The sequence below is a fragment of the Podarcis erhardii genome (genome assembly GCF_964252035.2).
Source record: "Podarcis erhardii genome assembly, chromosome: 12".
Classification (NCBI taxonomy): Eukaryota; Metazoa; Chordata; class Lepidosauria; order Squamata; family Lacertidae; genus Podarcis; species Podarcis erhardii.
Genome location: NC_138513.1, coordinates 19,483,533 through 19,496,998, shown reverse-complemented (window position 1 = coordinate 19,496,998; position 13,466 = coordinate 19,483,533). Strand labels below are relative to the sequence as shown.

General features: G+C 42.9%; 1 protein-coding gene across 10 annotated transcripts in view; it reads right to left on the bottom strand.

Moving 5' to 3' along the window:
* The window catches only part of NEBL (nebulette), a 167,665-nt gene that overhangs the window by 45,099 nt on the left and 109,100 nt on the right, over positions 1-13,466 (bottom strand). For 7 of the 10 annotated variants that reach the window (XM_081881975.1, XM_081881976.1, XM_081881977.1 and 4 more), the window contains exons 2-3: positions 1,842-2,121; positions 1,682-1,753 (exon numbers count right to left, since the gene is read on the bottom strand). The exons of the other annotated variants lie outside the window; for them this stretch is intronic. In XM_081881975.1, coding sequence (XP_081738101.1) covers positions 1,682-1,753; positions 1,842-1,910 — 141 coding nt within the window. In that variant the 5' untranslated portion in view covers positions 1,911-2,121. The remainder of the gene's footprint in view (positions 1-1,681; positions 1,754-1,841; positions 2,122-13,466) is intronic. 10 annotated transcript variants of the gene reach the window in all.

The following is a 13,466-nucleotide window of genomic DNA, read 5'->3' as shown; positions in this document are numbered from 1 at the left end:
TATACTGGGTGAAATCTTGCCCCAGTATTTTGCTGCAGTCTTTGGGCCACAGCGCTGCAGGCAAAGGCATCCCATGCTTTTAGCTTATATGTACCTCATTCAGAAAAGGAAACACAAAGCTTGAATCAGTGCTAGGAACTGGACATCAGAGAGATGTAAAGTGGCTAGATGAGGACACTTAAACATTTCAGTTATCATCACTATGCTTATAATGGCAGCAATCCAACAGACTTCCATTAAGCCAGTAAAAAGAGCTTTAGAAATCAATGATCTAGAGAAGAAGGTTCTTCGTGGATATCCACTGTGGATCTGACAAGTTTCAATTTTGTGTATGTGATAAAAGCAGCAACACCACCCAGATTAAGGCACAATCCTGTTAAAGTTAAGCACAATTAAGTCTCGTTGCTTTGAACAGAAGACAGTTAAGCAAGTGACCAACCATGCCACTGAAATTAGTGGGTCTCAAGGAAAAACTAATACTATGGCCATGATACAGCCATAGTTAAGAATTGTCATATGTTCAAGATGGCTTCAGTATATTGTCTCAAGGCAGTTCAATATTGTTATCACCCTTTCACAGATGGTCACGCTGAACCTGAGAGATTATGGTATGGCCAATGCTACCTCAGTGGAATCACAGTTGTGCTGACATTTATTTATTTAGTGAAATATTTTAACTCTGCCTTTCTTTCAAAGAGAAACCCAGAGCAGCTAATAAAATTTAAACACATATACAGTGGTACCTTGGGTTAAGTACTTAATTCGTTCTGGAGGTCCGTTCTTAACCTGAAACTGTTCTTAACCTGAAGCACCACTTTAGCTAATGGGGCCTCCTGCTGCTGCCGTGCCGCCACTGCACAATTTTTGTTCTCATCCTGAAGCAAAGCTCTTAACCTGAAGCACTATTTCTGGGTTAGCGGAGTCTGTAACCTGAAGCGTATGTAACCTGAAGCGTATGTAACCCAAGGTACCACTGTACAGCATCAGAAAAAAAAATTAAAACAATCAAAACCAAAGGTATAAAAAACAGCAACAAGGACCTCCAATAATAATAATAAATGCAACGCCCCAAAGGTCTTCCTAAAGAACCATATACTGTCCAAATGGCACAGACCATGCAATGAAGAAGCCAGTCATGTCTCCCTAGGGAGGTTTTTTGGGGGCTCAAGTGACATGACAAAGATGAGTTCTCTATCTCAAACCCACCAAAAGAATGCCTGAAGCCAAGACTCATTTGCTCTGAAATTCACCAGCTCCATCTGAGCAATGATGTCCCAGAAAACAACATTCAGAGTTGTTGTGAAAAGGAGTCACTTATTGCTCAAATTCAACCTTCGTGATGCCACTTTAAAGCCAACTTCTAAAAAATTTGGGCTCCACATTATTTAAAACCCCATCAGAATTTGTTAATGTATTCTGAATAAGCTTCTACTGACAACTTAGAAACGTTGGAACACTTTGCAAAGAAAAGGGAAAATTGAAAATGGGAAAAGCCAGTTTCACAATGCCGTTTTAAAGGAAAACTGCTAACCCGTTCACAAATATGCATACATATTTTTCAGGAACAAATTGGTCCGTTTCTACTTAGAGCCTTGGATGCGTGCTTTTAAAATCTTGTCTAGCTGAAACATGACCAAAAATTTAATAAGGAATTAACACACTACAAAGAACCTTTACTTACGTCACTTATCATTTCAGTGCACCTTCTGGCAAGCTCCATGTTTCTATCCTCAATAACAGGCTTAAGGAACACCTATAGAAGAAAGAAGGCATGCCAAAAATGAGTACAAATCACATAATGAAATCCCTAGCACTTTACAGAATGTATCAGAACCACCCACCTTTGCCTCAGAGTTCTCATCCTCCTCCTCACTTCCATTCTCCCTAGATTCTTGAAACGGCATTCTCATTTCTTCCGTTCAGTTAGAAAAATGGCAAAGTTCAGTAAGGTAAAATAGCTTGCACTCTACAACTTGTTGAATGCCTATGCTGGTCTGCTTCTACAGCGAGCTTAACGTCCCCATGGTTTTTCCCTTATTTAGGCAGTACTTCAAGGGTCTTATCTGAACAATTCAGCATGAGTGGAGTGAAAGGCGTCACAAATGTCCTTGCTATAGTGACCTAAAAACAACAACGAAACCAAAAAGAGTTAATACTTCCTTGCAACCAGGCTTAAAATATCTAAAACTGCACTTGAGAATATTGAGCTTTAAACAAAAGCCTGCCCCTTAATTTTGTAAAATTGGCAGGATTACAAAATTCTCAGGAGTGTGTATATGAACATACAGGAGTGCTGGTAGTGCACGTGCGAATCCAAGTACACACTTGCAACAACACCTCAAAAATACAATGTTATAGGTTTGAGGGGGGACTGCCCTATACCCTAGAAATTAATAAACTGTATGATTTTTATTATTTGGGGTATTGGAGTATTTGGCGTATAATTTGGAGCCAGTGGCTCATCTGGGATAGTGATGTTAGTATTACAAAAGTATTGATGGCCCAATCTAAGAGGAATCTTGAGCCTGGGCAGACAGAGGTTGCCAAGGTGGGGGAGGTGACAGGAAAGAGTGTCTTTAGCAAGGTGTGATGGGAAGAAGAAGGGAGAACAAAGGGAGGTATCTATCTTGGGCAGTCTGCCTGCATGCAGTCTGGCTGGGAGAGGTACTTTGGGCTCCTGCGCTTCACTGCTGTGAGGAACAAGCCCCTCTTGAGATGACTATGCTGTAAGATCTGGACACCCTCCATCTAAATTCAGGTGTAAATATGTTTTTTTTATAAAAAAAAAAAAATCGTATTTCTTAAAGCTACAACAGCCTCTGCCGCATCTTCAATTTTCCAAAGGAACACAGACCCTGGTTGAGGGCCAAGACCCCTGGAATCCCATGCACAGCTCAGCAGGGATCAGAGACCATTGACCAACTATGTCAAACCCCCACTGCTAATTACAAGACTGTCTTGTATACAAACAGCAAACATAGCTTTCTGCTATTCCTACAGATTTCCCAGAAAGCTGTATAGTTCAAATACTGGGGGGGGGGGGGTTAGTTGTACAGTAAACCTACATTACATTTTGACACATTTACCTGAAAAGACTCCTGTCATTTTCAGTGAAGGGAACCTGGTTGACTTAACAGGTGAAAGTTACAATATGGTAAAAGCATACTAAAAACCTTCTAAAATATACCGTGAAGAATTTTTAAAAAGCGGTTCTACAGAATGACTTTGATCGTACAATAATACTGCATTGGGATACCAGCCAGGGCAGCATTTACAGTACCCTCTGTTGGTGTTGTGGACTAAGTGCCTAAGTGCTGAGCTAGAAATACTCTGTAGCTTGTCCTACATTCCCTGCTCTCCCTTTCCCATACATGAACTTGCTGAAGGTTCATTTTCCTGTGTTTACTTATCTGGGGTTGTTCTTGTTTTCTAGACGCACTGAATATATCATTCCAAGAAGACACAGAGTACTCATCTGTGTGCTCGTGTTCTTGACACACCTTCCCAGAGCCTATCAAGGTGGCAATGTGCCCTACTTTACAGAGGACAGTACTCTATTTGAAGGGCAGACAGAATACAAGGAATACCCTGTTGGAAGAGATGCTTGGGTCCAAGTCCAGCAGAACCAAATGAAGGGAATGCAAAGGCCTTGTGGTATAGTAGTTAAAGTGTTGGCCCAGGACCTAGGAAACATCACTTTCAGGGTTGTTGTTTTTTTGTTTCTCATTATTCCATTCTGAAAGTCTAGAATAATTTCTGCAACAGCTTGTGATTTATTTTTTTAAGTCCTCATAAAAATCTCTTTTAAACATTTTGATATGCATTTTTTCCTAATATTCACACTTTTGCAAAGCAATGTTTTTTAGTATAATGCGTTTTTGCATGTTATTTTCAACTATGCATTTTTAAATGAGCTCTTTACCATACTATTTGCATTTTTAATATACATCACTATGTATTATGGAGAACTGAAGTGGAAATTTTGAATGATGGCTATGGTTAAGTCTGCATATTATTTTGGAAACTGCAAATTAGGTAAGTTTCTCCTCCATTCCCAGGTAGAAGGGCCCAATGGTACCATCACTAGATATGGCTATTCCAGGCTCTGCGAGTACTTGGCTGCCTAGGCAGATGACTACAATTCTACAGCTCATCACATTCGAGCACAGTTCTGACACTAGCAGTTCTTGTCCTAACATCCTTTCTCCACCAGTGCTTCTCCCCCGAAATTGCCTTGCCCAGCTATTACTCTCCTGGTGAGACCTCCAAGGCTACAAGTAAACTTATTGAGAGAAAAATGGCTGGGGGAGGCTGTTTCAAGGACACGTTTGGCACCACACTCTTTCCTACCTTTCACTGTAAATCTCCACATGGCTTTATAGGCTGTCAGCACAATCCACATGCTAACACATAGGCTGACCCTAACCCTGGAGAGAAACGAGGATGTCGTTCCAGAGAACTGACATAAAATGAATTGAAAATGTAATGGCTAGCAATAATTAGGTAAAGGGAAGTTAGGCTCCCTACGAAGAACGCTACCCAGCAAGGAAACATGGTTACCTTGACAACAGGGAGATGGTGATAAATATGGCTCTTTCTTGCAACCTCCTGAAAAACATAATTCTGCCTACACATTGTCAAATATCTATTTTACAGTTGCCATACTACATTCCAACACATGCAGCTGCAGCAGCTCTGTGAGTACAGTTAGCATATTTTAGGATCTAAATGACAATTTAATGCCGGTAAAAAAAAGGTTGTATACTCAGCAATATATATATTCATTTGCTACATAGAATGCTTTGCTTTGCAGGCACTCCTCGATCAAACCATATGAAACTTTAGGTTTCACAATTCATTGGGAGGGGCGGAATTATGAACACTTAAATAGAAACAGGCTTTTGTGCTGCATAGTTCAGGAACACACAGTGTAAGCTCAAGAGATAATATGCATCAAAATTTCCAAATTAAACCTGAAACTAGACAGACCAAGTGGTCTGATGCAGTATAAGGCAGCTTCCTCTGCTCCCGAGTTCCTGTTAGGAACTTGCATCTCTATGAAGTCTTGGGACTATCCGCCCAGTGTCTCATGAAGCATCACACTGTAGATGTCTTACAGTACTTCGGTTTCAAAAATGGAATTGGGGCTACAAAATCCAGACTCCTGCCCTACGGCATTATCCATGCAAGCTGCTGACACAGCCCATTCACTGTCCCACTTCCATGAAGAAGCACACAAGGCTTTGGATTGTCACCCTTCATGGGAGCAGAGCTCCGATTGGCTGGAGGGTTAGCTGTTAGCATGCTTTTTGTCTTCATCCTGAATGGGATCTAAATCATGAGTTTTCATTGATTAAATTGGCTGTTTTGGTCATAAAGGAACTTTGGTAGAAGAGCCAGCACAGATATGGCTTTTCAAAATGGCCTTTAGCTCCTATTTTTTCTAAGGGTAAAACGTTAAAGGGTAAAGGACCCCTGGACGGTTAAGTCCAGTCAAAGGTGACTATGGGGTGCGGCGCTCATCTCGCTTTCAGGCCAAGGGAACCGGCACTTGTCTGGTGCTTGGCTGTGCCTATTTTGTGATAGGCTGCCACAATGCAAAGCGAAGATTATGAATGGTCTGAGGCCAAGAACATCTCTGAACAAGGTAATACGTTTGGTGACCCTCCATCACCTATTTACTACTGCATGAAATTGACATATATCTGGGTACTTAGTAATGAGAGATATAAAATGTAGACATTGAATGCAACAGATCAAAGAGAGAGGGGGGAAGCCTCAAAATGGCACTACCTATCTTTTTTCTCACCCCACCCTCCCTCTGTCTTTCCCATGACAACCTAGTAGCAATCTAAGGACATCTGCCAAGACTGGTACAGTAGGCTACCAAAGCCAGCCAAAGAACCCAATGGTTTTAAGCTATTCTACTATTGCTCTCCATTCTGTTTCAGAGATGCCGCCAGTTTTGAGAGCCCTGGACAAGAAACCCTGTGTGCCACCTCCAGGGCTGTCTTAAGCATATGCGGTGCCGAGGTACAAAGATCTGCCCAGTGCCCCCCCCCAGGTTGCCCAGTCCCAGGCATGGAGGGTGGAGCAGGCCAGCCACCTCAGCATCTAGCTGGCTTAGTAGCCCCTGAACTCGCACCGCAAGCAGAAAAGCCCACTACAGTACTCCGACTGGTGGGCGGGCTCTTCCCCAGACTCAACTCTTGGGCCCCGGACTCTCGGCCTGGTGCCCCTGAGAGCCCGGCGCCCAGGTGCCCCGCACCCCTAGTGCCTATGGGTAAGATGGCCTTGATCACCTTTGTGCTGGTCCACTTCCTTGCCATCTTCACTGTACTGGCCACCCTGCTCTTCTCCATTACTCCTGCCACTGCTACCACCCCTGATGCTTGCTTTTTTGGGTGGCTGAGTGGTTAAGGCCCCTGTATTTTTAATTCTCCAAAATGCTGGTAGGCCAGATGTGAATCCTAAGGCATTTCTGTGGAAACAATGGAGTGTGGGTGGCTGCAGATGGCCCAGCACATAACTTCATTTTCTAGTGCACGTAGTGACTTGCTGGCACCAAATCATTTTGGGCATCATTTCAATTTAGAGTCACTTTTTGCTGTAGACACAGACAACTTTCTCACTTAAAGAAGGCGAGCTTGCACATCTTCAGAGTACTGGACATACATTGTACTGAAGACGTATTGAAGAGACAGCGGGTTGACTTTCTTATGGGGGAAAGCAAGTTTAAAGCTAAATGTGCTTTAGGCAGTTTAGGTGACAGGGGACTCTTTAAATAATTTAGGGATCTGTCATGGTTTGCTCTGGTGTGGATCTGTCATGGTATCTCATGATTGGGCAGCTGTTTGTTTAGTGGAGGGATAAGACAAGTTTATAATAAGGAACTTGTTCTCTGCCAGATAATGTCAAAGTTTCCCCATGGGCATCTTTTTGAATTTTCTGCATCTGTAATGCATATGGAGAACATACATTAACTTTTAATTTCATGGCCCTTTTGGCCCTAGGTGCATGTGTATAGTTTCATAGGTCTGGAAAAGCAAGCTCTAGCCCACAACAGTGATTGCCACAATAAGTCTGTTAATCTTCAAGGTGCCACAAGTTATATTTCCTGCAACAAGTCAATATGGCGACACCTTCAGAAGCTGTCTTGAATATTATCTACCACCATATATTATAACATATTAAGCAATTTAATATGTGCACAAGCAACACAATAACATTTAGTGTAACGTGCAGCTAGTTTAATAATTCAAGCATTTACATTTTACCCCTGGAGGAAAGTGTTTCTATCTCTCTAACAGCAGCTGAGTGTCAGCCTTCACTCTTAAACATGCCAGGAGTTTTTTTAGTTGTTTTAAAAATAAACTGGTGCTGTGGGGAAATCACTAGAGAAAGAGTTTTAATAGGGCAACCTAATCAAGACATATTTGCGGTCTTTGTACATTTTATTAATTGGAGTTCCATACGCTACCGCTGTGGGTTAAACCACAGAGCCTAGGGCTTGCTGATCAGAAGGTCGGCGGTTCGAATCCCCGCGACGGGGTGAGCTCCCGTTGCTCGGTCCCAGCTCCTGCCAACCTAGCAGTTCGAAAGCACGTCAAAGTGCAAGTAGTTAAATAGGTACTGCTCCTGCCAACCTAGCAGTTCGAAAGCACGTCAAAGTGCAAGTAGTTAAATAGGTACTGCTCCGGCAGGGAAGGTAAACGGCGTTTCCATGCGCTGCTCTGGTTTGCCAGAAGCGGCTTAGTCATGCTGGTCGCATGACCCAGAAGCTGTACACCTGCTCTCTTGGCCAATAAAGCGAGATGAGTGCCGCAACCCCAGAGTCAGCCACGACTGGAGCTAATTGTCGGGAGCCCCTTTACCTTTACCTTTACCTTTACCCTACCAGTTACTGTACTGAACTCCAGTGCTCCAGTGCTCAGTAGAACTTGGCAGCTACAAGACAGAGCAGTCAGGACTCAATAAAAACTAGAATTAGCCTTGGAACCCGATTTCTTATCTGGGCACATATAGTGCATAGATAAAGTACCTGGCACCTGCGAGACGTGTGCTCTGCAACTGAGTTATGGGCCTGTGCAGAGAGCTTTTCCTCCTTTCATATAGCAACCATGACATCGGTGGAGGAGAATGTGATTCATTTCTTAATTTTCCTGAGATACTAGCCTATAGGGGCTGCTGTCTTCTGCTCTTGGCACTTGGTCCTTTTTCAGCTGTGAAAGATAGGAAAGTGGACTAGGTATGTCAAAACCAAAGAGACTACAACCATAATCTTAGAGTGGTGGTGATGCACTAGGGGGGCTCTGCATAAATGGTTATTTCATTCAGTCATAACCTGGGTGAACCATCCTATGAAGCAGCGAATTCTGAATGAACCATATGGAAGTACCCTTAGGTGCTATCTAAAATGAACAGCTCAATGAGCGACATTTTCAAAGTGTAATTAGCTAAAGATAGTTTTATGTGATTTTAAAAAATGTGCATTTATTCCAAACCTTTGACCTAATATTTCAAACTACAGGTAAGTTGGTTACTGCATTAAAATACAATGTGTTAACAAGCAAATTACTGAATTTAAAATGTGTAGAAGGTGGCAGATCTATTATTGACCTGCTGCAAGATAAAATACCAGTTATTTTGCTTTTTATAAGCTTTCTTTTGGGGTTGCGACTTTCTTGCTTTAATTTACAGAACGCCCTTTCTGCTTGTGATGCACTGCTGTTTACAGCTGTCGATGCTTTTGAAAGCATCTGGCTTGATAAGTACAAATATGAAGCTATACAATTCTCTGCATATGCTTAATTTCTAGCTTGCGTTTGGTGACATTAGCTGTGGAGTGGTTTAAATTACTAACATAGTGAAGCAGGATTATTGCATGTTAGATTTAAAAGTGTGTTAGGAAATGAAATAAGGCTCCATGTTGGGAAAGGTATGTATAAATAAGATTTGACGTTTCCCTCTTCTGCCTCCTGGCAAAGCCTCATGCCATTTTGATTTACAGATTATTATCTCTGGGGTTTTGATGAGACTTAAAAGTCGCCTCTCATGCTCTAGAAAAATCCACAAAGCTCATTGGTACAGATTCAAACCAGCCCCTGGCGCTAGATAGTATTTTTTTTTTTAACAGAAAGGCAGACTCTGGCTGCCTATGAGATCATCAGAAAGATAAAAGCCTAAAAGCTCATCCAAGTTATGCCCTTGGCCCTCCTGGAAATTAACTTTCTGGTGACAGCCTGAATATGTAAACCTTAATAAATAAGCTATTGGTTTGAAAAAAAGAATCTGTCCTACTTCATCTTGTCACTTGCAGCCTATATTGGATTGCATTTTTGTGTCACCTTATCTGTTCCCCCTTATTCCTTTTCTTACTGCCACAAGTTCATATTCATGCTATGCTTATCTTCGTCCATGCCTGCCATTCTCAGCGACTGGAACAGTCTGGCTTTCACTCAGCGCAGATGCCGTTCCTCCTTCTAAAAACCTTGCTCCAATCTACCACGGGCTCTGGCTGTAGTCAGATCATTCATTTATTTTTAAAAACATAAATTTCTAGTGCATTACTGTACAGAAGTCTCTTAATGTTACAAATAATAGACCAAAAGAAAAAACCAAACACCATAGCCTTAGATGAGACTATAAAATTATTTTATAGTTCACAAAGTTCACAAGGACAGGCAGCCATGAAGTTGCCCAATAATGTAGACCTACTCACAGTGTGCTCAACCCTTGCGGGCAAAGACATGAGGAATGACAGGGGGAGCAAACAAGACACAACAACTTTCTGGGATTAAAATTTGGTCACAACTTTATTGATTAATGGTGTAGATAAGCTTTGGCTTAGGCGTTGGGTGTGTATCCATTATCAGCCTCCAGAGGGAAGGCTGAGGATTGGACAGGGCTATGCCTGCCACCTCAAGATGTAGGTCAACAAAGCTGGGCCTCCCCTTGCCACTACTCGAAGTTCTATGGCCCTATTGCTCCCCACGTGGCTTCAGGACAGAAACTTCCAATCAGACCCCTATACCGGGGAACCCTGAGATCAAACCTGCTTGAGGTCGGGGTAATGCACTAAATCACCCCAGACACAGAACTGGACTAAGGATTCCATCCATTGAAAGTTTTGGTGATTGCTATGAGGAAAAACCCCAAACAGGCCCGGCCCCAAAGACCGTGACTACCTTAAACCACAGCAAGGGTTTTTTTTACTGGTGTCTAAAGAATAACATGTAGGGTGGGCAACTGGGTTGCTCTTCTGTTGACTCAGCTGAGGATCTGCAGCACAGCCATCTTTTATTCCCTGGCAGCGGACCGTAGTGAAGACTTGCTCCCTCCAGTCTGCTGCCAAAGCTCTACCCACCCAAGGCCCTGAATAGGTGAAAATTCAAATTGTTCCCTTGGCAGGCTATCCCAGGAGCCATCGTGGCTGGCCACACAGCAGCTCAATGATTGGCCGTGAGGGCAAAGGGGGGGGGGTGTCCACGATGGGCCACAACCAGAGGCCCCCCAAACTGGATAAGCACCACCTGTCAAACCACTGGTCTATTCATCACAGTACTGACTACTCTGTCAGGGGGAAAGGTGGGATATAAATATTATAGCAACAACACTCTGCAAGTGGCATTCCAACATCTCAAACAAAAAAAGGTCTCTCTCATCACCTGCTACCTGATTTTTTAAACTAGACAAGTCAGGGATTAAACCTTGAATGCAAAGAATGTGCTCTGTGTGCACAAACATGTTTAGGACTTTGTTAGCCGAACATTTTAGAGGAACTTAATATCATTTAAAATGCCTCATGCAACATAAAACTTATAAAAGATGTTATTTCTAAAAGCAAAATAATTATGCGGTACTAGGTAAAGGTAATGGTACCCCTGCCCGTTCGGGCCAGTCTTGCCAGACTCTAGGGTTGTGCGCTCATCTCACTCTATAGGCCAGGAGCCAGTGCTGTCCGCAAACACTTCCGGGTCAGGTGGCCAGCGTGACAAGCTGCATCTGGTGAGCCAGCGCAGCACACGGAACGCTGTTTACCTTCCCGCTGGTAAGCGGTCCCTATTTATCTACTTGCACCCGGAGGTGCTTTTGAACTGCTAGGTTGGCAGGTGCTGGGACCGAACGACGGGAGCGCACCCCGCCGCGGGGATTCGAACCGCCGACCATGCGATCAGCAAGTCCTAGGCGCTGAGGTTTTACCCACAGCGCCACCCGTGTCCCTGTACTATGCGGTACTATCTCTACCCAAAACAGTAGCTATAATATCTGGATAATTATGAGAACTTTCGCCGTCTTATAAAATCCATCATATGAAAACTGGAAACCATAGAATCTAAGTGCATGACATCATGAAAAGGATCAGCAGGGTGAAGGCATGTGTAATGTCTGCTTCAGTATTATTTCATGTCTCATCCTAGCCCTACCACTTACAAATCAGACAGGGTCAGGAAGTAACAGATTAATGCTTTTTTCCATCAAACTGCAAAACACTATGCTTTTCATTAGCTAAATCTAGGGCATTTGTTTAAGTATTAAATTAATGTTCTCAAAATAAAGTTAATACTATGGATTTACAGCTCTGTGTAAATGTACCATCTGCATTCACACATAACTCTTAAGCCGCTGATTGTTTTAACCATGCTTTGTTCACACATAAGCAAACAAGCCAAAGCTTAGTTTTCCAAGGCTTGATTTGTTTTCTAGCTGCTCCTGCCTATAGCTTGGTGAGCATCTAGAATGAGGTGACCAAACAAACCAAGCCTATGGGTTGGGGCATAATGCCAAGCCAGAGTTTAAACAATCCATGGTTCATAAGCCAACAACAAACCCTTCATATTGTGGTTTGTTGCCAGAATAAAACCCATGGCTATTCTGTTCAGTTGGGTTAGACATTGAAACAAATCACAATTTGGTGAAACAATGCATGGCTTTGCATTATAGGTGAACCAGGCCAGACTCTTCATCATGTTCCTTGGAGCACCTCAGGATTCCTCACTCAGACACACAAATCCCATTTCTCAATTACAGAAGCACAATGAACTTGTTGAAATATTAGGAAAACTCTTTCCTCCATCACCAAACTCATTTATGCCACTGATAACATGCATTTTATCTGTCAATGGAAAGACTAAACAGTCCAGTTTGCAAACTATGGCTTAGTGCAAACAAGCAGGTTCCCAAAATAAAATTATGGCCAGCTGCTGCTGTCATACTACCCAGAGTTAAGCCATGGTTTGGTTTAGCATTACCTTTTAATCTTGAATAATCTTTGGCTATATATGATGTCAGGCAATGGACAAGTGGGAAGCCCTTCTCACCAGTCAAATGTGGCCCACAGAGAGTTTATCTGGTCAAAAGGACTTCTCTACCTCTATTCTGTAATCTAGTTTTACACTACTCTAAAACACAAAACCAACTCATTTGGAGGAGCTTATATAAAGCCCTTATTATGGTTGAATAAAATCATTATCATGGTTGGATCAGTCTCTTCTGAGAACACAAATATTTGTCTCACTGGTTGGACTGGAAATGTCTGTTCCTAAATGCTCCTAAGGCAGAAGTAAACATTAGAATTTTCCTGGGGATTTTCCTACTAGTCAACAGTTGCTCTATTGATAGCTTTGCTGATCTGAAGAATGACAGACTAGGCTACTGGCTTCCCCTCAGTTATTGCCACAGATCCTCAAATATTTGATGAACAGTTAAAATACTAGTGACAGCCCTTGAGATATTTGAAGACGGCTTTCATATCTCCTCTAAGTCTCCTCTTACACAGGCAAAACATACCCAACTCCCTCAACCATTCCTCATAAGGCTTGGTTTCCAGACCCTTTATAATCTTGGGCATGTTCTTCTGCATGCCTTCCACTTGTCAATATCCTTCTTAAATTTTGGTGCCCAGAACTGGACACAGTACTCCAGGTGGAGGTCTGACCAAGACGGAATAAAGGTAAAGGTAAAGGGACCCCTGACCATTAGGTCCAGTTGTGGCCAACTCTGGGGTTGCGGCGCTCATCTCGCTTTACTGGCCGAGGAAGCCAGTGTACAGCTTCCGGATCATGTGGCCAGCATGACTAAGCCGCTTCTGGCGAACCAGAGCAGCGCACGGAAACGCTGTTTACCTTCCCGCCGGAGCAGTACCTATTTATTTACTTGCACTTTGACATGCTTTCGAACTGCTAAATTGGCAGGAGCAGGGACCGAACAACGGGAGCTCATCCCGTCGCGGGGATCAGCAAGTCCTAGGCTCTATGATTTAACCCACAGCGCCACCCGCATCCAAGACGGAATAGAGCAGTACTATTACTCCCCTTGAATGCTTTGTCCATTGTTACTGTTGCTTATTCCCTTTTGCTAATACATTTCATAATAGCCCCCAAGTACCCACTCAGAATAGCTTTAATGGAATTATACCCACAGGATTGATGTCAGAAAACTAAATATATGAACAAAAATAGGCTGAA